The sequence below is a fragment of the Amblyomma mixtum genome, chromosome 1, assembly GCF_055824585.1.
Source record: "Amblyomma mixtum isolate Tamu chromosome 1, ASM5582458v1, whole genome shotgun sequence".
NCBI classification, from domain to species: domain Eukaryota; kingdom Metazoa; phylum Arthropoda; class Arachnida; order Ixodida; family Ixodidae; genus Amblyomma; species Amblyomma mixtum.
In genome coordinates this window covers 276,214,217-276,241,039 of record NC_143012.1, presented here as the reverse complement: position 1 = coordinate 276,241,039, position 26,823 = coordinate 276,214,217, and the positions used below count along the sequence as shown (strand labels likewise).

The following is a 26,823-nucleotide window of genomic DNA, read 5'->3' as shown; positions in this document are numbered from 1 at the left end:
TTTTTAAGTTGTATCCTACTATAGTAACGTTAATAGTAGTGGGAGTAGTATAGTAGTGCTAGTAATGCTGGTGGTAAGATTATTATTTTAGTACTATTGTAGTCAGCCAAGGTTTTAAGAGTTTACGGTTTTAAATAACGCAACTACATTTCATAATCACAGTAACACCCTCAGTTTCTTTGTATTTGTTTCAGGAAACAGCACAATAGGCCATTCATTGTTGGCGTGCGTGTACTTTGCACTACAAAATTCGTTTATTGGCCGCACAACTTAGGCAATTCCTGCGGTCAGACGGCGCCACGGGCGTGTCCGTAAAAATGGCGTAGGTGCGTGAGTTTCCAACCGTTGGTGGAGCGCCGTGACACTCAAGAGCCGCCAGTTACTAGCATGTGTTAGTGATTGCTGGGCGTGTTTATTCCGCTACACGGCTTATTGCAAACGGAACGCAATCAGGTAAGTTCACTTTTGTGCTCCGTACTACCTCACACTACCCATCGGTCACTCCCGTGCCCAAAAGCAGCTGGTTTGTGGCTGCGAAAGGCGTTACGTCGCTCACATAGACTGAACAGTAGTGGTGTGATGCCAGCTCTGTGCGTAGTTATAAAATAGTGAGGAAAGACGACCTGTTTTGACCTCGCGTCACTATGTGCGTCCTTGCGTGCTGATGACATCCAGTGTTACGCGACAGGTGTTGGCCTAGAGCTTAAAACGTTCCATCGCTCAACCGTGTTGCTTCTTCCACTGAGTGTTTCGTCGGCTTTCTACGCGTGAAACTTTCCTGCACGGCGTTCGTGTCAACGTTACTACAGTTTTGGTGCCGCTGACAGCGCGGACAGCTCAGAAACCCTTTATCGCTTCCTTGTGCGCAATCGGCGCAATTAAAGCGGCTAGTGCTCTCACTTCCTGTCGTTTGATTTATCAGCGTTCCATCTGTTCCGCCGAGATTAGTAGGCGCGAAACCTGGGAAAGTTCTACACGTATACTCAGCAGTGTAGTGTTTGCTGTGAGCTGCGCATGTGCTCTTGCCAGTGAGTAATCTATTCGCGGCATAATTCTTTTTTTCTTGCTACAGCTCCGACCTTATGTGCGCCTATGGCCACAAAACCGCTCCGCCCTGCGCCTCCACCGCCACTGCCGAAGGCTAGGTGAGTGATAGATCCTGGCTACCAAGTGACATTAATTTGACCACCAGCTGTTCTCAATCGAATAGGGCTTGTGTTGGTTTGAAAAGTTTTTAAACTCCATGAAGCTCATGTCCTCTATTGGGGTAATGTCCTATGTTACAGTGCACATCTGCAACCGCCGTCACTTGCTCAGAGGGATAGCAATAACAACAAGGTAAGCTGTCAGCTGCATACTACTTGGTAAACTATATTCTAACTCGTGCATGGTAGGTTTATTTGTTATTTACAAAGTCATTTGAACGTCAAAAAAGGTTGGTGTTTACATGAGTTCATCATTCCTGTGTGACGCAGCTCAGTGTTTCCTGTTATTCAGGTTTAAAGTTTATTTCATCACGTTAGAGGCGGTTACCTAGATTACATACAGAAGGTACTCCTAGACTCACTGACTGCATCATGACCTGTTAGACTGTTATATGTTAATTTAATCTTATGCAGCCAATGCATGTAGTTGGGCAAACAGCAAATTGCTAACGTGCACTTCACACTTGGACTGATTGCACTAATTATATCAACAGATGTTTATCAGATATTTATTTATCAAGTGTGGTGTTTTGTCAGTAAAACTTTTGGGATATCAGTGAGCCTTTTTAATGATGCAGGCTGTTATATGATGGCCATTGATCACAGCTTAGCCTCAGCCTGCTGTCAGGTGGCCACAAAATCTGTACAAGCAGTTTAACATAGTTGGTCAACTTTACTAAAGGCCGCCGCGGTGGCTCAGTGGTTATGGCGCTTGGCTGCCGACCTGAAAGACGCCGGATTGATCCCGGCCGCAGCGGTTGAATTTCGATGGAGGCGAAATTCTAGAGGCCCGTGTGCTGTGCAGTGTCAGTGCACGTTAAAGAACCCCAGGTGGTCTAAATTTCCGGAGCCCTTCACTACGGCGTCCCTCATAGCCTGAGTTGCTTTGGGGCTTTAAACACTCAAAAACCCCACAAAGCAAACTAACTTTACTAATTTCTCTTCTAGTGTATTACGTTTTAGTGCATCTTGTTGATGTCTATGTTGCAGAATGAACGGAAAAATGGTGTTGCACCAAGCCGACCTACGGTCATTCGACCAAAGGTTGTGCACACCCCCAAGAAGAAGCCGCCTCCCAGACCTCGTGAGTGCTGCACAGTGTTGTGAGCCTGCTTCAGAGGGCTGTGCAAGCAGGGCTGCTGAGTTGCTGTTGCTGTTCCCTTTTTTTTTTTTTTGCTGTCTCATCTTTTGTGCATGTATGCAATGGGTCATCTTTATGTGCAGTGGAATCTTAATAATTTGATCTAACAATTTATTCAAACTAATGTTGCAATGCAGTGGACATAAAGTGTAATAAAAAGTCTCCCTTAATTCAAGCTTCGCATGATTCAAGCAAATGTTCGGGCACTTTTGAGAAAGTAACCTACCAGGACTTGCTTTTAAGAAACCTATGATTTAAATCGAAGAAATTCCTAAAATATTTTTTTGTGTCATTAACTGTCTGTCTTGGAATCTACATCCATCTTTTTGGCCTTCTACTACACCATGATAGGTTTTGTTGCAACATCAGAAATGGAACATGACCATTGAGCTGTTGAAAATTGAAAATTTGTTTTTGAGGAAAGGAAATGTGTAGTAATTGTCTGGCATGTCTGGGTGGACACCAGGCTTTTCTGTAAGAGAGGGGATTCAGGAGGCAGTGAAAGAAGAAAGTAAGAAAGAGGGTCCTCCTCCTCTACCCTTTCTCTCTCTCTTCTTTCACTGCTACCTTCCTCCTTTCCCTTGGGGCGCAGTTTGGGTGCCCATGCAGATATGGAAGGCAGTTGATATGTCATTTCCATTCCTCAAAACCAACCAAATTTTTTTTTACACATGCCTAATATGCACGTAGTTTGTCAGTAGTTTGTGAGCTGGATAGGAAGCTTTTAAACCTCTAATACGTCTCATTTCTGCCATTTTTAATCTTTTTTAGGGCGCCAGTTTCAAATAACCAGCCACTAGAGCCAGAAACCGCCAAAAACATACTGTGAATTAACATTTCATTTATAGTACAGGAGCAGCCCTCTTTTTTGGTGCAGCAATTTGTCCTAAACACTGCACGCTAGCAAACAATATGTATCAGCAGCGCGAACATAAAACAGGAAGGAGAAGATAGTAAAGAGCACTGTACTATCTCCTCCATCCTGTTTTGTGTTTGCACTGCTGCTACGTATGGATTGCAACCAACTAGCCCGACAGATGGTGTTATGCTAGCAAACAAGTTGGTCAAGAGTATTTTTTATGCCCTACATTTTTGCTCCCTCTACTGGTACCAACATTTGCTGCTAATAACAATGCACACTAATGAAACGTAAATACATTTATCTTTGTAATGAGCTAAAAATTTTTTCTATCATAAACAAGACTACAGCAATTGTGCAACCATAGTGAAATGACCAGTGGCCATGCAAGTGTGGGACACTGCCCTAAGGCTCTCTGAGAGGGATAGAGAGAGAAAAAACTTTATTATAACAGGAATTTGGGGCACGCCCCTGGGTCGCTGCACGACCGCAGTGACCCGCAGCTTCAGTGCAGTGCGGTCGCTGCAGCGACCGCACTGCACTGAAGTGTTTATGTTCCTGAGGCCCATAACACTGGCAGCCCAGCCGGTGGCAATGGTCTGCTTGGCCGGGCCTCCGAGCGCAGCAGGGGCTCCCAGTCCACCCAGGTCTTGAGGTTCTCTAGGTCCCGCGGGGGAGGGTCCGCCGGGCAGAGGGAAAGGATGTGGAGGGAAGAAGCGAAGGGTTCTGGGCATAGGGTTCCGGGCATAGGGCAGGGCGCCCAGAACCCCTTTACCCTTAAAGGTGCACTGAAAAGGAATCTGAACTTTTCTTTTTGCCGCGGGAACTCGATCTACACGTTCCTAGCATTCTTAGAAACTGCGACTTATTGCCCTGTATGGCCGATTTCCCAAATTAAATCGAATTAACGTCCGGCTCCCGCCCCTTTTTTTTTTAATTCTGCCTCGTACGGTGGGCGGAGTCGACCAACGCGCGGAGTGCCTTTCACCCAGTCCCGTGGCGGCTTACCGCTCTGCCATCTGCGGAGTAATACGTAGTAGTCCGTAGTAGCAAATAGTCCGCGCGTATTTTTATTTCTGCGGGCTTATTTTGTGGCTATATTATTTTCGAATGAAACTATTTATTCATGGAAACCTAAAAAACTAAATAAAGCGAAAGCAAAGCCTCCACGGAGCTGGCTGAAAGGAACTTCACGCGTTGGTCGACTCCGCCCATCGTACGAGGCAGAATTTAAAAAAAAGGGCGGGAGGCGGACGTTAATTCGATTTAATTAGGGAAATCAATCGGCCATACAGGTCAATAAGTTGCAGTTTCTAAGAATGCTAGGAACGTGTAGATCGAGTTCCCTTGGCAAAGAGACAAGTTCAGAATCCTCTTCAGTGCACCTTTAAGGCTCTCTGAATGAATATTCAAACAGGGTCCTTTGTTCTGTCTTCCAGTAGGCAAGCTGGACAAGGGAGCTTATCAGTGCAGCTGAAAGAGTTCTCAGCTTTTTTGTCCAGATTTGTTTCTTGTCATGTAAAACTTTTTAATGTCCTTTTATATCTTCTTGTGCAGCACCGCCTAAGGTGGGGTCCTTCCATTCACAGGGGAACTCTGTGCAAAATGAATCTCATAGTGGCGTAAGTATAGCCTTTTCATTAAGGTACCTTCAGTCAATCAGTCAAATCTTTTTATTTCATAAAAGCGAAAAGGGAAGGTGGGGGAAAAAGCTGAACAAACACAGCTTGACCAACCCCCCTCACCCACTCCAGGCAACAGTGACAGATATATTTGGTAATAGTGCACACAGGTTATATAGTTGCCAAATCACAATGATTTATATTCATATTTATAGCCTAAAGACAGGAAGTTTGTTACAAAGATATTAGAACTGAGAGATTGTTCGTACATTACACGTACGTACGTGGTGGCTCAGTGGTTACGGCGCTCGGCTGCTGACCCGAAAGACGCGAGTTCGATCCCAGCCGCGGCGGCCGAATTTCGATGGAGGTGAAATCCTAGAGGCCCGTGTGCTGTACGATGTCAGTGCACGTTAAAGAACCCCAGGTGGTCGAAATTTCCGGAGCCCTTCACTACGGCGTCCCTCATAGCCTGAGTTGCTTCCGGACGTTAAACCTCAATATACCAATTACATGTATGGGTGATACCACAATGTAAAGACACACCAAATGATGTCAAGAATTATTCAGTCGTTATGAAAAATGTTAAAAATACATTGACTATTTAAAGATGCCATGTCTGTGTCTCTTAAAATGAAATTGTTGAGCATGATAGGTAATGTATGCGAAATGTGTTTCTGCCCATACTATGTGTGCGAGAATGGAATCTTCAACAGCACTTGATGACAATGAGGATAGAATTGAAATGTCCTCTTTAAGTCCACATTACTTAACAAAGCCTCTTGACCGCTCCAAACTGCAGTTTTAAAGCTCTTTACTAGTTTGTAGCATACTTGTCAGTAGTCTTTATTATGGTGTTTTTATAAAAGAAAGGTTGTCCGTGTTCTGCAAAGGAAACATTTTGTATGGCTTGAGCTGCTTTCTTTTGCAGCAACGTGAGCATAAGAAAATTATATATGATGTTGTGTTTCCCCAGATCAGTGTACAGTAATTGAGATTTGAATGCAATAAGGAATTGTAAAGGAGTCTTTTTGTATTGACTGGTTACAGATTGCGGCACCTATTTAATATGCAAACGGCTTTCCACACTTTAGAGCAGACTAGATTTACTTGTTCCTTCCAGGTCACGTGTTCAGAAAATGCCATGCCGAGAGTTGTAACAAATTTTTTTCTTGTAATTTCAAAGGGACCTAATGTGATGCTGTCTCCTACCTTACTTGCACTCCCACGAGTTCCGTCAAGAACACATTTTGTGTTGGATTGGTTCAGTAAAAGGCAACAGAATTGGGCTTCAACAGATGATGTACTATCGCAATAAAAAGTTTATGGGACACATTTGCTCAGAAAAACGGTTGTAGCTCTGCCTCGTGACCCACTCGCATAGTATTGTCACTGGCGGATAGAGCATGCATGTTCTCTCACACCTTGACACATCTCGCACTACTGCACCGAAATAAATGTTTTTCTGCCTACTCTTGTCCCGTAAGCTTTTAATTGTGATAGTGTTAGTATGTGCACACCTCTTTGCTTTTGTGTCTGTTGTCAGTTCTGAGTCACTGCAGAACTAATTCTTTCGAAACTTTTATCAGCCTTGCGCTTATCAGCAATAAAGATAAAAGCAGTACTCATATGGCTGCTGTGCTGCACACAGTCGACTTTTTTAAATTAATTTCTCTTCTATTCATGCTTAAATGGAGTCTCTTATCATCCACGCTCGGTGTTTTTGATCCATTGTGTTGTATACTCATTGGCAAGCTTCAACGGACATTTCGCTGCAAGTGCCAACTGCCTACTTCTTGCCTCTTGAGTTAGCGCCTGTCTATGGCTTGTGCTAAGGTAAATTTTCTTGTTTTGGTTAACATTACAGGGAAATTGTTTACTTAATCATTCGAACACTAGCCACAGTTCATTTTTATTTTTTGTGTGGTTTGCAGCAACAAATGGAATTCATATATTTTCCTTTGTTCATGTTCTTTATGCTCTCAGAACTCCAAAAGTGCTAGTATGATAAAAAACTTAAAAACCTAGCAGTGGTTACCGTATTTTCCGGTGTATAAGACGCGTTTTTTTTTTTTTTTTTCAAAAATCTTGCTGGTGCGTCCTATACAAGGGTGCGTCTTATATGCGAATTTTCCGGGTTTTTTTGCGAGTTCAGAAATTACTCAGGTTCATGTTCAAGCTTTTTCCATCGAAAAAATATTACTATCAATAACGCGGTTGTAACATGGTTAATACTTCAATACGGGGACCGCCGTGCGCAACTTTTTTAGGTGAACTTGATCATGAAACAGCGGGGTTGACCACTTCCAGGATCTTAAACACGCGGCCGTTTCGGAGGCCCCAAGCAAAGGTAATGTGAAATGACAAAAGATAGCGACAGTCGCGCTTCTCGCCATTGTCAAGACAAGCCAAGAGAAGCCGATGTTTTTTTTTTAGTCACCCTTTGCAAGTACGTAGTGCGAAGAGAATGCTTCAGACGCATTGCCTTTTCGATAGCGCATCCGAAGATGAAGACTTTGAAGGTTTTATGTAAAAATAAATTGTTATGGACATAGAGTTCTTTCGCTTTCTTTTTCTTTTGTGCTAAAACGTGGGCTGGTATGGCGTGGAAAAATTCTAACCACTAACCGCATACAATTTTGTCATGAGATTAGGGGATCACAGTAAAGTACTGCAGGTGAGCATTGTATTGAACGTGTGTATTAAAGTGATGGTCACCTTATGAACTACTTATGTGGTTTCAGAGTTCATGTTCATTTGTTGCAAACATTGTGTTCATTACAGATGGCCTAGAAATTAATCTTCATGACGTGCATGTTTGCAGGGAAATGGCATTGCGGCAGATATCGATGTGTTATTTGGTACGGCAGTGAAGAAGGACGGAAGTTCTTGGATGGGACCTAACGGAACATCTTCGAGCTTGTTTTCGAGACGCACAGGCCTTGTGCGGGGGCAGTTGAATCTCTTCGGCTCGACTGGGAAGAGCCAGCAGAAGGGCACACAGCAGCAGGCGAGGAAAGGGCCCGCACCACGGCAGCCCGTGGCTGGAAGCGGGGCGAGGAGCTCGTTCCGCAAGGGCGCCGCACCTGCACCCCCCGTGCCACCGCACCGTGTTGGTTCTACGGCCGGGGCTTCTGCAGGCAAAGACAGCGGCTCGCTGTTGATCAGTTTTGACTCTCCACCGGCGTCTCCCACCTGTTCAGTGGCCAGCGGCTCATCTGGCACGAGCAGTGCTGCGTCAGGTGGCCACGGGGCTGGAAATGGTGCTGCCCCTGTGTCGCTCTTGGACTTGGATGTGCCACCATTGCAGGTAGGGATATCTTGAATGATTTGTTGCACTTAGTGACACAGCTGAAACAAACCAAGCAAAAAGGGTAAAGAAATGTGTAGTATGCACGCAAGTTTAGTGAGAAGGCATGTGCCCGTACTAACTATTGGCCGCGAGATCAAGCAGAGTGCTATCTTGCAGCATAGTGTCAAACCTTCCTTTTGTGTGGACGCCCGCTTGCATTTTCTGCTAGCCAGCAGTGTTTACATGCACGCATATGACACGCATTCGTGGTGACCACTGTTAGTTTCGCGGTTTCAGTGTACTCGTATTTGTCTGCCTCTCATGAAATAAATGTGAGCATGCTATCATCTTGTGTTACAATGAAGACAACAATTGCCCATGTCCAGTATTTCATGCTGGATCACGACATCCTCCGTCAGATTTCGGCACTTCCTTCGTCGACTTCAATTCTTTGCCACGCGGCGTCTTAAACACAGTGACGATGGCCATAGGTGCCATGTCAAATCAAAATGAACAAGTCACTGCTGTTCATACAACAGAATGCAGCCGCCCGGCGATTTTATATTCCCGTCAGTTATGTTTCGTATTCAACAGGTGCTGACACACGAGTGTGCTTGCAAACTGCAGTTTGAACAAGCCATTTTGTGCCCTCTGTCTGCTTTACCAAGTCTGAGTATTTTTATTCTTGCTATGTTATTCTACGTTATTCGTTACGTTATTGATATTAAACTTGAGCGGAGAGTACTGTGCATCCGTCGCACTGCAGCAGTGAGCAAATTTTGCCTGAAGGAACTGAGAAAACATTTTCGGATATGTATAACTCGTTTTAGGAAATGTAACCAAAAATATTACCTGGTAAAAATAGAGTTGCGCCGTTGTCAGCCTAGTAATGTTGGTATTCGGCTAAGTGTGAGTGTTCTCCTGCGTAAGCTCATCGTTTCTGACAAGTAAAAATTACGAGAATATGAGCACCGTATATGCTACGTCAGTCTGTGGAATGGAATACTATAAACCATTGAGGGAGGGAGGGAGGGGTCTTTGTTGCACCCCGTAGCAACCTCTGCTGTCTGCCACTTAGCTCTTCTCCCGAAACTTACGGGCCGATGACTTTTGACCACCGGTGCGGCGGGGGTAAGGGGTCCGTCCCCATGTGTCCGCCTCTCCACTCGTCGCTGTCTCCACAACCCGTACAGGCAGCCGCTGTCCCTTGTCCCCATGAGCGCGCCATTTTCTATGGAGACAGCCTTGGCTGGGCCAACCTCAGCACGGCTTGCTGGCGCCCAGAGGGGCACGTTCACCTCAGCACGTCTTCTTCGATGAACGGGACTTCACCCGCTTTCGCTGGTGGTTTCCTGAAGGGACAGTTTCGGGTTGAGGGGAGTTTTTCGGTTGGCATGCACAAAGGTAATGGCCCTGGCCTTCTGACGAGTCGTTTGACAGTCACACGATGATGCCTGACACTTCCCAACGGCCCAGCCTTGTCCGACAGTCCGACTCCCATGTATAGCTGCCCTTCAACAGCCACACCGGTCAGTGCTGCAACAAAGCACTGTATCTCCTCCCACTGTCCAACGCACCTCATGCTGACTCATCGACCCTTACACTGCCATTAGGCAAGTGCGATGCAATAAATATATCAGGCCCATGAAGGGAATGCCTGCAAAACCACTTGAGTAAATCATAAAATAGGGGTTATTCGGTTGCTTACTATAGTCCCTTGTTTCCCTGCAATCCACGCTTCTTTCATGTAGTGTTTGCTGACACTGTTTTTTTTTTTTTTTTTGCGGAATTGGAACATTTTAAGCTGTATATCAACTCATCCATTTGAGAGGGTACGTTTTCTTTGGCAGAAAACCCTCGGAAGACTTTGAAGCGAACTGCCACTGTGTATATTTTCATGGGCGCTGCCAGCTGCCGATCCACTCTAGCATAGCAACGGCACCTCCACCTTTAGGTCGATCTCGGGATGATTGTTTACTCAAAACTGCGTTTAGTGTTTAGAAGCTCTGCTGTAGGGAACCAATTTACCTCCTCAAATTTTGGCAGAAACCTGTTGATTTGAATCTTCTGGGACCACAAGAAACTGCTAAATTATTTAAATTTTGAATTTTCAGTTAAGCAACACAGGACCTATAAGAAATTTCGAAATTTTTAAAATTATGACTCGTCTTCTAAGCAGCGAAAGTGACATGAATGTAAGCTGTCTTGACATGTTCTTATTTTATGAAATTTCGCACAGTTGTCTTCTGTATCCTTGTGAAAATCTCTGTGGCAGTTCTTCTAACTTACGATGAATGCTGTATAGCATGTATGTGCCAGCAGTGTTCAAGCAAAAGTCCTTTGAAACAGCAAGCGTCTCTAGCGCTCATGCTCTCGTCATTAACAACCAGGACATTATTAATGGCTTCCCAGTCGGTAAGCTGCCTAGTTGCGGCAGTATAAATCACGACCACATATTTTGCAAGGCATTTTTCACTTGTGAATGGTAAGATGATATGTGTCATAGCAGTTTTTTGTAAGCATTTGGAATGCTGCGCTTACATTTGCATCACTCCTCCAATACTCAGTTTAACAATGCACTGTTTTGCAGTGTTTCTGCTTAGTTGAAAAGTTATTGGTTTTGTACAGCTGGTGCTTCACTGGCTTTGTCATAGGACCAGGTGTAAATGTTATACTACTACTACCTTGCTGCAGTAATGCTTACTACGCAATGGCAACATTGGTCATGTGGCCTGTCTCTGTTATCTGCACCTGTCTGGAGCAAGGTTAAACAAAATGGCATGATGGTGATTGGGGAGGATTTTAAAAGGAAGACGAGAAGGGCACTTGCAGGCACTGGAGCTGTACAACTGTAATGGTAATGGCTATGCTTACTCTGTTCTTTGTGTCTTTAGTCTGTGCATAGTCTGTTCTTTATTCTGATGCCATGGCATACATATCGCCATCTTGGTTTGTAAGTACAGTCGTGCGCAAAAGTGCAGAGACCACGGGAATGGCGGTGGTTGCGATTTGTCTGTGTATAAAGGCGTGTCTGGAAGAAATGGGTAGAAAGACGGGTTAACTTATTTGGTCAGGCACCCTATGCATATCTCGAAAGCAGGCGCTGCGCCGTGAGAAAGTGCTGGCACGCAGTTCTGTCAGTTCGCGTGGTCTCTCCACTTTTGCGCACGGGTGTACATGCCTGGCTACCTCCAAAATAACAAGCATTTGCTACTCTTTACAAATACAGTTTCATTGAAACCATGTGGTTAATCCTGATTGTCTGGATTTTTGAATTAATGGAAATCAAATCAATGAGCTTTAATCATGGGATCATGAAGGAAACAGCATGCATGTGGAGTCAGTTGCCGTCCTCTCCACTACATGCTGCTAGCATGGGGCTGGCTTCAAGCCATTTGTGCTATCTGTTGACGTGGCTAACTCGGCTAGTTTGTGTTTGCTTCCAAAATTTATGGTTACTAGTGCAAGAAGGAATGTGAACATAACACAGACATGAGACAAATGCAATGAGCTGAGCTGTCTGTGATTAAATAGTGTACTGAACTATTTCACTGTCATGCCATGGCAGAGAGCAGCGTCTCTCCTGTTGTGCATTATTGGTGCTGTTTGATTCCAAGATATCTGCAGCTCGGCAGGGGCAGTGTAGATGGTGGCTATGGAATTTCTGAAGTGTTTCCCTGTGCCCTGGCTGTTTCTCCTTATTCAGGATGTGTCGTGGTCTGGCAGCCGTGGCCTGCCGCACTCGCGAACCACGACGTTCTGGGGACCATCCCACGAAGGAGGCGCCGGGGATGCGACCCCCCAGGATGATGCCTGGAACTTCCCACGGAACACCTCTTTGCCCAGCTTGTCTCAGGAGGCAAGCCTGCCTTCATGCGATCCCTGGAATTTTCCCGAGACGGACGATGGGTGAGCAGTGGGACGAAGTTCATATGCGAGTAATTGCTGCGGTTTAAACTCAGCACTGTCACAAAGGGATAATGTGGGAATATTCCTGCTTTGCTTACTATTCAGCAAGTGGTCCAGGTATGCCATACTCTGCATTGGGATATTGCAGCCCTAATACTCCTGTCACACTAGCAAATTTAATGTCATTCGAATCGAATGACATTAGCACCTAATGTCATTAAACGACTGCTACACGGGAACATGTAATGTCATTAGGTTTGAATGACATTCGCCATCGAATGAGTTAGGGGAACTCATTCGCATTCGATCTCGAACCGAATGCGTACTCTGGACACCAGATACGCAGCAGGTACAAGCGACGCGAAAAATATAGTGTGCACACTGCCAAACTTAGAAAGTGCATTTATTTAGTTCTGCTAAAAAAAGTTAATGTTTGTGTGAATCTGTTTACACTAGAGGCTGTCGTGGATAGCTGTTACTCTCGGTCTCAGTAGCCTACCGCAGCGGCCGAGCATGAAGCAGCGTCTTTCCCGCGAACGTCGGTCATTTTGGGATGCGTGATTCTTGTTTGTTGGCATGCCATGTTCGTTAAGCTCGAAGGTACTTAAAGACGTAACTGAGCAGTTCACCTTTAGAAAGTCATTTCCAAGCTCCGCGCGTGTTCGCGCGCCGCCATGTCAGCCATTTTGTTTGTTTACATTTTTCAGATTTGTGGTTGACTTTGTACTTGGCTTGGCTTTTGATGTCTAAAGTGGTGCAGAATGGCCGCAAATAATATTTTAAGCTTATAATATGGCACACAAATGTTCTCACCCGCTTTTGAAACACTGCACAACAATTTCAAAGATATTTTATGCGCGCTGATGTCATTCAGTTGGACTATTTTTTTTTCACTGATCGTCGATGCCATCATTTTCGAATGACATTATTTTTTTCCATGTAGCACCGAAAGAGACCGAATGACATTCGATGCATCGAATGCCGTTAGGTTCGAATGACATTAAATTTGCTAGTGTGACAGGGGTATAAGTTATCACCGCGAATGTTGGCAATGGTGGCCTAATGCTTGAATGTGACGGCTGCTATTTCTAGCTCATTTCAGTTTTTCTTTGCAAACAGTTAAAATATAAAACGATAAAATAACGATGTCTTGATGAAGTTTTTGTTGCAAGGACTGATGTGAAATCTGCCTGATGGCTATTGTTGATAAGAAAGGCCAAGGCTCTGGTCCTTATGAATGTAAGCATGGAGCGACAAAATATTTTGTTGTGTGAGGTATTTTGCTGCTTAGGGTATAGGCAGTGTCTGACTACAATGCCTGTAAACATTACTGCGTGGCTTGTGTGGTTCTGAAGAGGGACACCAGTAGAGTCTCACTAGTGCTCAGTGCACAGCTGCAAAGCATAGATTTTACCATGCACTCTGGCCAATTTAATTTTTTTTTCTTGACACTATACCACCTTTTGCCATTTTCTGAAAGTAGCTGCTGTGAACTGGTTGACGGCTCAACAAAAAGCTTGTGAGAAAAATTTTGCTTTGTACGTGACCTATTAATTTCAGTGAATTACTTTTTCCTTTTCGTACTAACGTTAATCTCCAGGTGATTGTAATGCCTGGCATTAATGTTGGTTGTGAGGAGTTTTGGTTGACATTCGTTCTTCTTCTCTCTCTCAAGCTCGCCGACAGAGGAGTGGTCCCCACCTCCTCCGATGCACCCACCCCCTGCGCCACCGGCGGAAGAGATCAGTGCTCAGCAGGTGAGACAAACCTGGCTTTGAGTTCTTTGCTGCAGAGTGCTGTACCACTTGTGTAGAAAGACAAATCTACTCCCAATATGCTAATACAGTCGAACTTGGTCAGATCGAATTATCCTTCATATAGAATAAGCTCTGTGCACTGTAGAGCTGCAGCATAAATGTATAGGAAAAATTAGCCGTCACATCGACAGAGCGAACTTCAGGCAATCAAGAAGCTGCCTTTCTCTGAGCAGACATCCAAAAGTTAGCTTTTCCACATGGATGTGCAGGTGCTATTTGTGCTACATACCATAAAGACCGGAATATAGGTCAGACTGGAATATAGGTCGACCCCCCCAGCTAACCAATTCTAAAAATTAAAAAAATTTTTTACAAGAGAAAAATTACCGAAAGACACCCTTACCTTGAAACAAATGCGACTCAATCAGCTGCACAATGGTGACAGTATTTATTTTCATTTAGATGCTACTTGTACGTACACCCGGCCAATTCTTTAACACTATCGCGCGACCATTGACCCGTGTGCTTGTCAGCGCCTTATTAATGGCGCTGAGAGGCAAAACAAGCGAGATAAGCACACGTGTACACATGCGCTTACTCTTGCTTCTTTCGCCGCTCCGTGATAAGGTGCTGACAAACACGTGAGGCAGTGGTCGCGCAATACTGTTAAAGAATTGGCTGGGTGTGCAGTACAGAGTAGGGCACGAAGTGCACAAGCGTTACTCCGAGTCATCAGAGTCGTCTGAACTCGAGTCGGATGACAGTTGCTTCTCGCTGCCCACATCCCATAGAGCATCATCCTCTGTGCCGTCTAGTGCATTGCTTATGCTGCATTCTCTAAAAGACTTCCGCTCCATCTCTGCGGGGAGAGATTTCCACGCCGACAACACCCAGCCACAAACCAAAATAACTTAGTGACAACGGAAACGCAAATTGGCGGTGCCACAACATCGCCACACCGCACTGCTGCTGATGGCGATGGTGATGGAGGCTGTTGACTTCAGCCGCCCATTGTTGCAAGACTTCCGTAGGTGGCAATATATAGTATATATTGAAGCGAAAAGCTTCACTAGGCTAGTCAACTCCGAGTCTCACGTGTGCTCCGTCGTTAGAAAAAGCCACAGCTGCGCATGGGACGTCACAGGAGAGGCGAAAAAACTCTCGCCCACTGGGGGTGCCCAGCGCTTCCCCTCTCTCGTTCGGGGCCCGCCGCTGCCCTTTCCTCCTCCTACCTCGGATTACCCTGGAGCGATGATGATGGCGGAGAGCGGGGGGGACCCCGTCATCACGTGTGCGGGCAGGCCTCCTTTCCCGCCCCTCTCGGTTTCGGCGGCCGCGCACACGGGACACAGAGAGAACGGAGAGTGGAGACGAGACGTCGGAGACAGCGGACGCGACACCAGCGACACCGTATTCACTACACGCGCGGCTCCTCCACCGTCTCGCCGCAGCTTTTTGCTTCGAGATATCCGGGCTTAACCTTACCTAAGCCACTGCCAATTTTTTGCACGTTAAGACATTTGAAGCGTTTTTTTAGGACATGTTCGGAAAATTTTGCGTAATTTGCGCACCTCTTTTGGAAGCCTTAATTTAAAGGGAAAATGTGCAAATTACGCAAGTTAATAAGGTACTTAGGACCTAAATTTCAAGTCTTAGCATTAAGCTTGGCATAGAATTTACACCTTAGGCAGTGACTTCTGTGAGCTGATACAGGCCCATCTCAATTCTCTTGCGCAGGATCTGTCAGGGGCTGCAGTAGCAAAAGAAGATTACCAGTCATCTGCCCCTGGACAGCTCTCGCTGAAGGTAAGTGCCTGTAACTCTTGTGCAGTTCGTCTCTAATTATGTAATTGTGGATTACCATGACAAGGTGTGTGTTGGTACTAGTAATTGCTCAACTGGTCATCATCATCATCATTACCAGCCTATCTGCATCCACTGCAGGGCTGAGCCCTCTCCCATATCCTGGCAACTTATCCTTTCCTGTGCCATCTGTGGCCACCTTATCCCCCCCCGCAGACTTCCTAGTCTCATCTGCCCACCTGCCGCAGCGGTGGCTCAGTGGTTACGGCGCTCAGATGCTGACCCGAACGATGAGAGTTCGATACCAGCCATGGCAGCTGAATTTCGATGGAGGCGAAATTCTAGAGGCCCGTGTACTGTGCGATGTCAGTGCACATTAAAGAACCCTAGGTGGTCGAAATTTCCGGAGCCCTTCACTACAGCGTCCCTCATAGCCCGAGTCTTGGGAGGTTAAACCCCAATGAACCAATAAACCAATCATCCACCCACTTTACTCTCTACCCTGCTGTGCCTGCCTTTTCTTGGAGCCCACTCCATTGCCATAAAGTACCATCGATTATCTTTATTATGCATTACGTGCCATGCGCATGCCCGTTTACTCTTAATTTCAACCGAGGTATCGCTAAGCCGCCTTTATTCTTCTTCTTGTGACTATTAGGGGTGGGGTGCAGCTCGGGGGGGGGGGGGGGGGGGGGGGGGGGGCGGTGTGTAGGACAGAAAGGACAGATGAGGACAGAAAGATGAATACCCAATTTTTCAGAAAGCAAAGCAAACAACAAACTGAGACAGTCAGCAAAGCAGATGGACGCATTCTAGGGATCATACAGTGCAAATAGCAGCATGGTGAAGCATGGAGCACTAAACAGAGAAATGTGAGGAGGGGAATCAGTTGGCAGAGCCGAATGAAAGCCAGTAATAACTGAGAGATCAAGAAAGCTGCAGCAGTGGGAAATGATCATATCGAGGAGGCTAATGCTAGCATCTGTAAACCTATCTAACGCAATTAGTAGCCAGTTGTTTGCTTCTCAAACTGGCAGTTCCTCACGCCACCATGCAATTGAATTCACCGACACTGTTGCTGTGCTTGTGACTGGCTAGTGCTTTGGGCACTTTGGGCTTCAGTGTTCAGTTAAATCGGACAATACTCCATGACAACTTTTTTCTGGCAATGGTGCAGAAGCCATAGAGCAGTGCGCCCTCTCTTCTTTTGCCGCAGAATATAGTGTCAGGTGCCGCAGAGAGAGCAACGCACCAGGCGGCCAAGTGCACTGTCGTGCAGCAGAACTATTTGGTGGAATCGCACAATTAACGCCTTCATCGTTTTGGTATATCAATGAATTTCTAACAAAAATGCTTGTTTTTTATTCTTGATTTCGAATACTATTATATAAAAAGAAAGTGTTCAATGTTAAAAAAAAAATAATTTATTCAGCCATGAAGTCAGATTAGGCTAATCAAGTTTGGTTGGTTGGTTTGGTTTATGGGGTTTAACGTCCCAAAGCAACTAAGGCTATGAGAGACGCCGTAGTGGAGGGCTCTGGAAATTTCGACCACCTGGGGTTCTTTAACGTGCACTGACATCGCACAGTACACGGGCCTCTAGAATTTCTCCTCCAAAGAAATTCTAGCCGCCGTGGCCGAGATCGAACCCGCGTCTTTTGGGTCAGCAGCCGAGCACCATAACCGCTGAGCCACCGCAGCGGCTGCTAATCAAGTTCATGATCGCTCATAATAATGGAAATAAATTATGTGTTGGTAATCAACAATAAAAATTTAATTAGAGAAAGAGCATGGCCAACAATTTTTCATCTTTCACTGAGGTGCAGTGTAGTACAGTTGGTCATTTCGCCGAGGAAGCTTCAGCATGAAAAGTTTCAAGCCATATCTGGCTCTTTTGAGCTGAATGTATCGCATCCATCCCAGCCTGCCTTTGTACAGCATGAGGCTTTCATCTATTCATCTATGGATATGTCTCTCTCTGGTACCTAGGCCAAGCAGTAGTTCTTCAACAACTAATCCAAAAATGGCCATATCTTGTGCACCTTCGGCTGCAGGCGACCGCTAAGGTTGATGGCACCGGCATTATTCGCAAAGTGCAGCATCCTGATTAGAAGCTCAAACCAGTTGCCGCTCATCACCTTTCCGAAGATAGGTGCGAACAAGAGCTTGCTCTTGGACCAGTACTAGTCCTGATGTAGCTTGTGCACAATTCTTTGCAAGAGCAAGAGAGCAAAGAACACCGACATTTCCCCTTTTGTCACTGGCACCCATTTTTTTAGGCTAAAGTGCTCATTATGATGGCAGCTTCTCAGCGGTGTGGTTAGTTTCGTCAACCGCCATCGAAATGGGTTCATCTTTGAGAAAATGCTGAATGTATTCAAGCAAGTCATCAGGCCAGGTAGTAGTGAACATCTTACCAGGGACAGCCAATAAAGGAAACCAGGGAGGTTTCATGGGAATGTTATTGGTGTCGATCTTCATCCACAGACACGCACTTGTGATGCTCACATCTGAGCTGTCCTCATTTTCATCGGAAGAACTGCTCATCTCAGTGTCATCACTGTAGTCCTCACTTCCTGAAACAGCGTACACTTCGGTGTCTGAATCATTGTCGGAGGAAGAGGACTACGAAGAAAAGCTGCTTTTCTGCGATATTAGGCCAGAAATACACGTGTCCCCTCCATCAGATGCCATTTTTAAAACTCAGGTTGTCATGCCATTGGAGAAAAAAGAAATTACGAGGTCAATGCCGCCATCTGCCAAGCAAAACACCATCTAAGTGACAGACAAGTGCTGCTCATTCGAAATACTGTGGGGGAGAAACTATTCTTTGGGAACGAGCTACACTCGTCCGAATGGTTTGGGGACGGCTTGGCAAGGACGAGCTCTGTTCATTCAGAATGGTTAAGGGGTTAACTCTTTCCTTACCGTACCGCGGCTATTCAAATCGTTCAGTTTTAATAATGGTGCAAAATAGCCCATTCTGTGCTATCCAGGCAACTTCTGGACAAGCAATGCCATGCACTATGTTGCAAAAGAACCGTACTCGTGTTTTGGATTCGTTTTCTTTGTGAACCCTGTGGGAGAGTATTTTAAACTTTTCGCAAAACATGTGGACCTGCTCAGCAATGGCGGCGTTCTTGCGATTGCGCAGCATCAACACTTGACTTTGTCGATGCAAGCGACAGCTTTGGAGCCAAAAAAATAACATGATGATTGCCTTCGTCTGTTGTCTAGGTGCACGACCTGGTTGCACTGGTTTCTGAAGAAGGCTCCGAATGGTACCGTGGCCGTTGTGGCAATGAGGAAGGCCTGGTACCAAAAAGATGTCTGGATGTTTTGGTGCCACCGAGAAAGAGCTCTGCAGAAAACGTAAGTTGCACTACAGCCCAGCCACGCCCCCCCCCCCCCCCCCCCCCCCCAACCCCCCCTCGTGTATCAAATTAGCATTAGCATTTTTTTGGTGTTCACAAACTAATGAGAAGTAGTGGTTGTCTGGATAGGTGTTTCTTACAGTAAAAACAAGTGACACTATCTGTATAGTGCTGCAGGCAGTCTAATGAGCTCTGTCCCTTATGCTGGTCTGAATTGAGCTTTTGGAACAAAGTTGTAAAGTGTAGGCTAAATAAAGTATGTGCTGCAGCGGTGCCTTGTATGTTTAATCACTAGAGTAACAAGTGCACCGAACCAAGCTTTTCAAGCTTTGTTGGTACAGACACTATGTTCAAAGCTTAATAACTCTTGTTCCAGCTTAATGATGAGCAAATTAAGATTTAAAGCAGCGTAGTTGCTTGTCCATGTAGGGAGCTTTTCTTGTGGGAAGCACCTGTGTTTCACCAAAATATTGGTTGCACCAAAGAGAACTATTAAAGGAATCTTGCTTTGTAGGCAAATGTATTTAGTGCTGTGCTGATGACTGCTGCATGTTACTATTTAGTGTGTGGAGTTGTCCACACCATCAGACGTGGCCATTGCCACTTAGTTGTCCACTAATCCACGTTGTGTGTATTTCTTCAGGGCGTTGCAGTGGCATGTCGGCGAGCATTGTATGACTTTGAGGCCGAGTCCAGCCAGGAGCTCAGCTTGCGACAAGGGGATCTAGTACGCCTCCTCGGTGTCTTGGACAGCGATTGGGCGCTTGGAGAACTCCACGGGAAGCGGGGCCGCTTTCCTCTTGCATTTCTGGAGCCCGAAGCACAACCAGCAGGTGATCTTCTTTTGTGTGCGCACAGATTAGCTTGCATGAAAATTTCAGCACAGAGACTTGAGTCAGTCTGAAAGGGTGCCTTCCAGCTTCAAATGTTATGGCTGCTTCCGCTTCCTCCTTCCAGTACATACATGTATGTCTCGCATCGGTTGAGCTGTTCTCTGTACTGCTTCATGTTATAAACACTCTTGAGCGTGACTACTTCACCATTGTTCAGCTGCACGCATTTACGGCACAAATTCCTTTCCTCGCACTCTGTCCAGGCTGCCCAGCCATTGCCCTCTACAGCTTTAACGCTGAGCAAGTCGGAGACTTGGGATTTGCGGTAAGTCCTTCCCTCCTCTGCTTTTGTGCACTTGGGAAAGTTGCTAGTGGCCCCATTCTGTGGATTGCAGGAAGGAGATACGGTGGTGGTGCTATCTCGAATCAACAAGGACTGGCTGTATGGAGAGCACGCCGGTAAAAGAGGACAGTTCCCGGCTTCCTTTGTCCAGCCAATATCGAAAAACACCTCCGCAAAGGTACCTTCCTACCTTTGCTACATGATGCCAAAGGTGGCTCAGTACATGGATCTTAATAATTTGGTTCAGTGAAGTCAGTTGCCGTTAATTTTTACCAGGAAATTGACCTTAGCTGTGAGGTATGAAATATGCTGAACTCTCGTGGTGGCCCCTATTTTTCTTTTTTGTATTAAAACTTTATATTAAAGCTTTAGTAGAAACTTCTCTTTGAAGCCTGCCTGTTGATGCCACTCATGCTAGTGTGTGCACCTTGATTGGAAATATGGTCAATATGTGTTTAACTTGATCATCTGATCAGTATGCTGAGCCACTTTTCCAAGATCTGTGAAAGGAGCACCTATTGCAAGTGATTGGACACATCAGCTAACAGCTGTCTGTGGGATGTACGAATATTCGAAGCTTTGAATAGTTTGCATGTAGTGTTTAATATACTATTCGATTCTGTTCACACCGCACTTTCACTATTCAAGCTGCAGTATAACCCCGCTATAGTAAACTCTGATATAGTAAAGTGAAACTGCGGTCCCATTTCACCTTCCATATACGACTGTACATTTTTTTCTTTTTTCGGTTATTTCGGTTTTTCCGGAAAAACTTGTTCAATTGGCTGGAGTCTTTGAATGACAATCTGGTAGACCAAGATCGCAACGTCTGCCTCCTCGTAGACAATTGCTCTTCCCACTTGCTACAGTGCCAATTCCAGCTACATTGAACTTCGCTGCCAAACGCTATGTCAGTGCTTCAACCCTTGGACCAGGGGACAGCTCACGTGGTGAAGGCTGGTTATAGAAAACTTCCGATTCAGGGGCTCCTACAGAGGACTGGAGAAGACCCAGAAGTCTACTTTCTAGGCACCCTGTCTGTGTTGGATAGTTTGTGGAATCATATCAAAAACGTAACTATATATAGAACTGCTTCCGATATTCTGGCCTCTGCTTTCGAGAAAAATTGGTGCAAATTCTTTGTCAGGTGAGTTCCGACGAAGCCTTCACAGGTCTTTATGATTTGTGGATCCAGTTGTCTGAATTTCCTGATGCTTTTTGTGATGGGACAGCAGTAGGTGACTGTGTCTGTAAAGGATGGCATAAAGACCACGGGGCTTGTGGACAAAGATATCATTGTCAGCGTTGCGGATAACCAGGACATCACTAGTGCAAACTGCGGCGAGGTCTTGAGAGAACTGACATACTCCGTGCTCCCAGCATAGTTCATCGCTACTGTGCATCGATATAAGGCTGCGGTCTCAGTTGTTTTTAGTACATCAGAAACATTGAAAAATGTGTTCTCTCTGAAAATGAAGATGAAGAGACAAAAAATTCACGGCTGTTTTGCTTGGCAATCTGCATGCAGTAAGTGGCTATCATAAATAATTTTTTCCATCCTATGTGTTCGTATGCTGTTAAATTTACTACTACTTTTATATCAAATTACACATTGTGTCAAACTCGTATGCATTTTTTTTTGCAAGGTCAATATTCAGGTTCTGCTGTATGTGAAGTGAAATTGAAATACAGCTATCTTTGCATTGTCATTTTTATGGTTCCTGCTTGTGAGCCAAGTGTACTGAAGCAACACGTCTTTTTGTCTTTTGCAAAGCAGGGTGTAGACATCTACAGAGCCGCATTTGCTTTCGAAGCCCAGCACGCTGACGAACTCACATTGCATCCTGGAGACAAAGTCCAGGTCACATGCAAAGTGAACAGCGACTGGTGGCAAGGGAGACTGCTGGGCACCACCTCCAGTGAAGGCATCTTTCCCGCAGCATTTGTGGAGAGCCTGTCTTAATCGCCAGGTGCCAGCCAACCAGCCAGCCTGCCTGCCCCACAAACTGCCAGCAGGGCGGCTAAATTTCGTCGTTTGTGGACCGCATGGGACAAGGATGGCACTGCTGCAGTGCGGCCCCTCCACGAAGTGGGGCATTCTTGCAGATCAGAGACTCGTGCCCCTTTTTGTGATTACTGCAGGTTCTTCTTCGCACAAGTGTCATGCAAGACAGAAAGGTGTGCGAAGGTGCTCATATTGAAAATTTTTGTGCTTGGACCATAGACTGTGTGTAGTCGACATAGTCTGTACAGGAGTGTGGCAGGCTGTGCGAAGCACTCTGCCGTGGTTGACCGTAGTCCACGCACGATCGATTACAACGTGCTGCCGTGTTTTGAACATGCGAGACTGCTGCACTTTTATATAGTTGCGTTATCGTAGTGGCAGTGCTTGCTCCATAGGATATGTACATACATACTACTACCGTTGCGTTCAAATGTTTTACAGGAGCGTTGGGTGTACTGTGTGCGACATATGCAAGTTACCAAGGCAGAATTGTTGTGTTCAGAAAAACTGCTTCAAGGTCACACAGCCCTTGCATAGAAAACAGCGTTGTTGCTGATCACCTGTATCAACGTGTGTGTGGAACTCCATGCGGGTACTTTCTGTGGCGGCTGCATGTCTTTAACTGTTGTAACACTGCGAGCGCCCATAGAGAGCCTAGTCAATAGGATAGCGTGGAGAACAAAGAAGTAGCAGTACCGTAACTGCCCTGTGTGGCCAGAGGTCGTCGTTCTGTGCAGACGACATGTTTGTCTGTTGATGGTACAGCGTACTGAGTGTTTTGTGTATGATTACGTTGAGGTTTTACAGGTCAAACATTCTAGGATTAGTACGCTACTGGAGTGCACTGCATAGTGCAAAAAAATAATGGGTTACTGCTTACTGGATCAACATCTTCAGTCAACATGTACTTGCATTTCTAATTTGAACAGAGCAGAGAAGCTGCTTTGAAAATAGTTGACAGAAGAAAAGAAATGCAGGTTTGTATCTGCATAGCTGTTTGCTAGCACACGGTGACATTCCGAGCGACATTTCCTTTTTTTTTTTTTTTTTCAGTATAAGAATGTTTGCACTTTGTAAGTACCTAATACTGAACAAAAGAATGCGAACTTCGTGGAAAGATTTTTACACATTTTCCCGAACTGGCGCCGGCATCATGTTTAGCTTTGTGTCTGTATAGTGTATCGAGACGGTGGTTGTAAAATTTCTAAGAAAATGCTTTTATTTACACAAAGAGAAATAAACTGTATGCAAAAGACCTTGGGAACTTCTGTTACTGAGCTTTAACATGGAAACTCTGACTTTTCTGCAAATGCTGTCCAATCACAATCATTTGACGAACCCACAGGACGGCTTCCTCTGGTAAGTTCCTCAAAGGACAGCATCGTGAAGTGGTTGTCGACTGGTGAAATAGCTTTGCTTCCAACCTAAAAGGAGCAGATCGCTTCTGGTTAACTCTGGTGTACTTGCAGAAGTTTGTCCAGAATTAGTTTCAGACATGTTATAAGTGTCTATAAAAAGAGCAAACTGGCATACTTTGAACATACAAAAGGAAATGTCATGGATATTACACAGTTGCAGGAAAAAGGGGGACAGCAGTATTGCATCATTGAGTGCATTTCTGTACACAGAGCATGAAGTTAAATCTCTCTGCTCGGCACTGGCTGCCTCGCTTGCACTGTTACAAACATGTTTAGCCTGGTGCGCAATTCCACAAAAGGTATTAGTGGTTTTTAAAGAAGGGAAATGGCACAGTAACCGTCTCACTTCTAGGTGGGCACCTTAACTGCACTGTGAGGGAAGGGAGGAAGGTTGGAGTGAAAGAAGAGAAATAGGTGCCATAGGGTCCATAAAAAGGTATGCTTGTAAGATTTCAGTCAAGGCTATTAGTTACTGACCAAGCTAGATTCTTTTTTACAGCATAATGCAAAAACGTTGGATGTGTTCAGAATGGTGTTGAAGTGCATGTCTTTCATCCAGTCCATTGCAGGTGCAGTGATAATGAGTCATTTCGTTAGAAACAAGGACAATAGCCGTCATGGTAGCTCAGTGGTTATGGCGCTCGGCTGCTGACTCGAAAGATGCGGGTTCAATTCCAGCCTTGGCGGTCGTATTTCGATGGAGGCGAAAATCTGGAGGCCCGTGTACTGTGCGATGTCTGTGCATGTTGAAGAACCCCAGGTGGTCGAAATTTCCAGAGCCCTTCACTACAGCGTCCCTCACATCCTGTAACTTTGGGATGTTAAACTTCCTTAAACAAAACCAAACCAGAAATGAGGACAGGCCCAGCTAGCAGGCTTTTTCTGTGGTCATGTACACATATCTCTGTGAATGAGAATTCCACTGCACAGTGAGGTTTCTTGGGCACATTTTGACTGCATAGCACATAAACAATCCATTAGGTGTAAACATACGCTGAAGAGCTTGGTGTAGCATGTTGGCATAAACGGGATGGTAAGTGCGGCTAAATATATTGTCTATTTGCTTCCACAAACGGGACATCACTCGGCCACAGCTACTGCTCTTTTTGCATGTTTAGCTGTGTGCCCCTGCACAGTTCATCTCGTTGGTACTTGAGTTCTGACACGCAAGCTTCAAATGATAATTTGCTGTGACAGAAGCCATTTGCTTGGCTTGGCTCAATCATGTTGGCTTGCCTATTAATGGCATGTGCGTCTGCTTAAATACTCTGGCCACCGAGACCAAATTACACTTAATATAATGCATTGAACGAGCACCACTGCTATCTGCAGGAGCTCCCCTAACTTTCGCATTTTGTAAACAAATGAAAACACTAGGCCATGATCAAAAGGCATTGTATACCAGCGCACAGCTTACTCTGCAACATATAAAACATTCTCATCACTGTTCTTTTAAACAAATGAAACAGTGATGTGCAGAAACTGCATACAAGGCAAGAAATACGCATTCAGTCTAACACATTTCACATCTTTGCAGCTATGTTATATGATATTCTGTCCGTAGATGTATACAGAAATGTTATCTGCGAGTAATGGAATAGCATGCAATTCACATCTCATTGCAACAGCTGTGCACTTTAAAACATCAATACCGAGCAGGTGCAAAAACTGATGAAACATTTTGAAATAATTTAGGCGAAGGATGTGTACAAAGCCATGTCATGAAAGAAAATGTGGGCAGGATTTTTCAGTAGTGTGTTCAAATGATTTGCAAAGCATGAAGATGCAGAAAGCTATGCAGCTATGAGATTTGTCAACATTCTATACTTGTATTCCTCCATATACAAGAATATGTATTGATGCCGACTGTGGGACTCACATTAAGTGCTGTACAGACACAGTGGTCGGGGTCAAGTAGGGTTTCCTGAAATATCCAGTCGGCAAGCAGCTGCCCATCAAAGTACAGCTGTGTGTCTTTTGTGATGGCACCTTCCTTGACCTCTCTTGTCAAACAGTTGAAGTCCAGCCGCTGCAGATTGATGCTTAATCCATACCCAATGGCCTTCACATAGCTCTCCTTTAAGCACTGTAAAATGAATTTATAAAAGCATTCTGTAAAGTACCCTTCTGCTGCTGTAATTTTTTTACTTGCCCAAAGACGATAAAAACGTCGAAGCAGTTCACTTTCAGTGCCAGGCTGTTCAATGAAGTTCCATTCACTTGGAGTGAATTGCCGCTGCATTACTGCGAAGAACTCTCGTATTGTTTTGCCACCTGCAAAGCGATGCATGTATAGTCACTACGTGTATACATGCACGACAAGAAAGCGTTTAGCCGTTGTTATTATATTTAATCACCGGAATACTCCGTCTTCATGATGTCGACACCAACGCTGGGGTATTCATCGGCTGCCAACACCGCAAAATCACCTTGGTGCGACACGTTGAAGTCGAAAGAGTGATCTGGAATCTCTGGGCGCGTTACGACAGGCCGGTTGCTTTCGTCTCGGCCTAACCGCAGTACATCGTAAGGCACATCGATAATTTCGCTAATACATTTTCTAAGCAGCAGACGCCCGATCTAGAAGATAAGGAAGTAAGATAGTCGATCATTCATCCGCTCATGCGCATGTATATTCAATAAATGATCAGTCAGTGGTGACAAAAATTGCTAGGTATTTAAAGAACACGTTAAACTGTCGTCTTTAATGTGACCGCAATAAGCACGAATTGCCCTTCAGGCCAGACGTTGGTCATTTTTGGCAGACAGCTTTAGAAGCAGGAAGTGAACAAAACATTAGTCGAGATGTTTGAGCAGAACAGTGCGTAACTCTATCGCACATCACTGACCATTGATGCCTTTGCATCTTTAGTGAACACGAACTTGTCGATTCGCTCTTTTTCTTCTGGTTGGACGCACTGCAGAGCGTAGAGCCATTGTTCCCGCGTTGGTTTCCACGCACGGACATTAAATGCCCACCGAACGGACCTCGTCATTGGATTACACTTTCCGATCGCGGTGGGCTAGATAATTTTAAAAGCTGGTTGTCCAAGATATGGTGACTGCTCGCTAATAGCGCTCTCTGCTACCAGAGAACAACATATCTCTTATCAAACAGCCACAAACAGCCACCGAGATTGGTGTAAATTAGTTTTTGCAGAGTCTATTCACCAGCGCTGCGTGCATGCTGCGCATGGAGGATGCTGCGTGACTGGGCGCGTCCATTTTGGCCATGATGATAGTGATGATAGCACCCGCAGCA

The 26,823-nt window shown here is 45.2% G+C and overlaps 2 protein-coding genes across 3 annotated transcripts; one reads left to right on the top strand and one right to left on the bottom strand.

The window, feature by feature from the left end:
- The first annotated feature begins 299 nt into the window (after nt 1-299).
- LOC149371784 (uncharacterized) lies at nt 300-23,399 on the top strand. Of its 2 annotated transcripts, none has more exons than XM_089566071.1 (14): nt 300-453; nt 1,073-1,145; nt 1,287-1,338; nt 2,196-2,289; nt 4,763-4,827; nt 7,652-8,137; nt 11,826-12,028; nt 13,704-13,785; nt 15,523-15,591; nt 18,826-18,960; nt 19,606-19,795; nt 20,059-20,120; nt 20,191-20,316; nt 21,916-23,399. In XM_089566071.1, the coding sequence occupies exons 2-14, from the start codon at nt 1,093-1,095 to the stop codon at nt 22,099-22,101; spliced, it is 1,803 nt and encodes a 600-aa protein (XP_089422197.1). In that variant the 5' UTR covers nt 300-453; nt 1,073-1,092; the 3' UTR covers nt 22,102-23,399. The 2 variants fall into 2 exon arrangements, with proteins under 2 accessions (XP_089422197.1, XP_089422196.1); XM_089566070.1 differs by having other exon boundaries at nt 21,913-23,399.
- Nucleotides 23,345-26,778, bottom strand: LOC149371783 (L-aminoadipate-semialdehyde dehydrogenase-phosphopantetheinyl transferase). Its single transcript, XM_089566073.1, has 5 exons — nt 26,411-26,778; nt 25,919-26,141; nt 25,714-25,835; nt 25,441-25,647; nt 23,345-23,567 (listed from the first exon to the last, which is right to left on the bottom strand). The coding sequence occupies exons 1-5, from the start codon at nt 26,555-26,557 to the stop codon at nt 23,424-23,426; spliced, it is 843 nt and encodes a 280-aa protein (XP_089422199.1). The 5' UTR covers nt 26,558-26,778; the 3' UTR covers nt 23,345-23,423.
- Nucleotides 26,779-26,823: the final 45 nt, after the last annotated feature.

Excerpts from the sequence above, each read along its gene's own strand:
- LOC149371784 (XM_089566070.1), top strand. The coding sequence starts at position 1,093 with ATGGCCACAAAACCGCTCCGCCCTGCGCCTCCACCGCCACTGCCGAAG. Across the intron at positions 1,146-1,286 it reads CCGCCACTGCCGAAGGCTAG|TGCACATCTGCAACCGCCGT; the intron begins GTGAGTGATAGA and ends CCTATGTTACAG. Across the intron at positions 20,121-20,190 it reads TCGGAGACTTGGGATTTGCG|GAAGGAGATACGGTGGTGGT; the intron begins GTAAGTCCTTCC and ends TGTGGATTGCAG.
- LOC149371783 (XM_089566073.1), bottom strand. The coding sequence starts at position 26,557 with ATGACGAGGTCCGTTCGGTGGGCATTTAATGTCCGTGCGTGGAAACCA. Across the intron at positions 26,142-26,410 it reads AAGATGCAAAGGCATCAATG|ATCGGGCGTCTGCTGCTTAG; the intron begins GTCAGTGATGTG and ends CTTATCTTCTAG. Across the intron at positions 25,648-25,713 it reads GACGTTTTTATCGTCTTTGG|TGCTTAAAGGAGAGCTATGT; the intron begins GCAAGTAAAAAA and ends TTCATTTTACAG.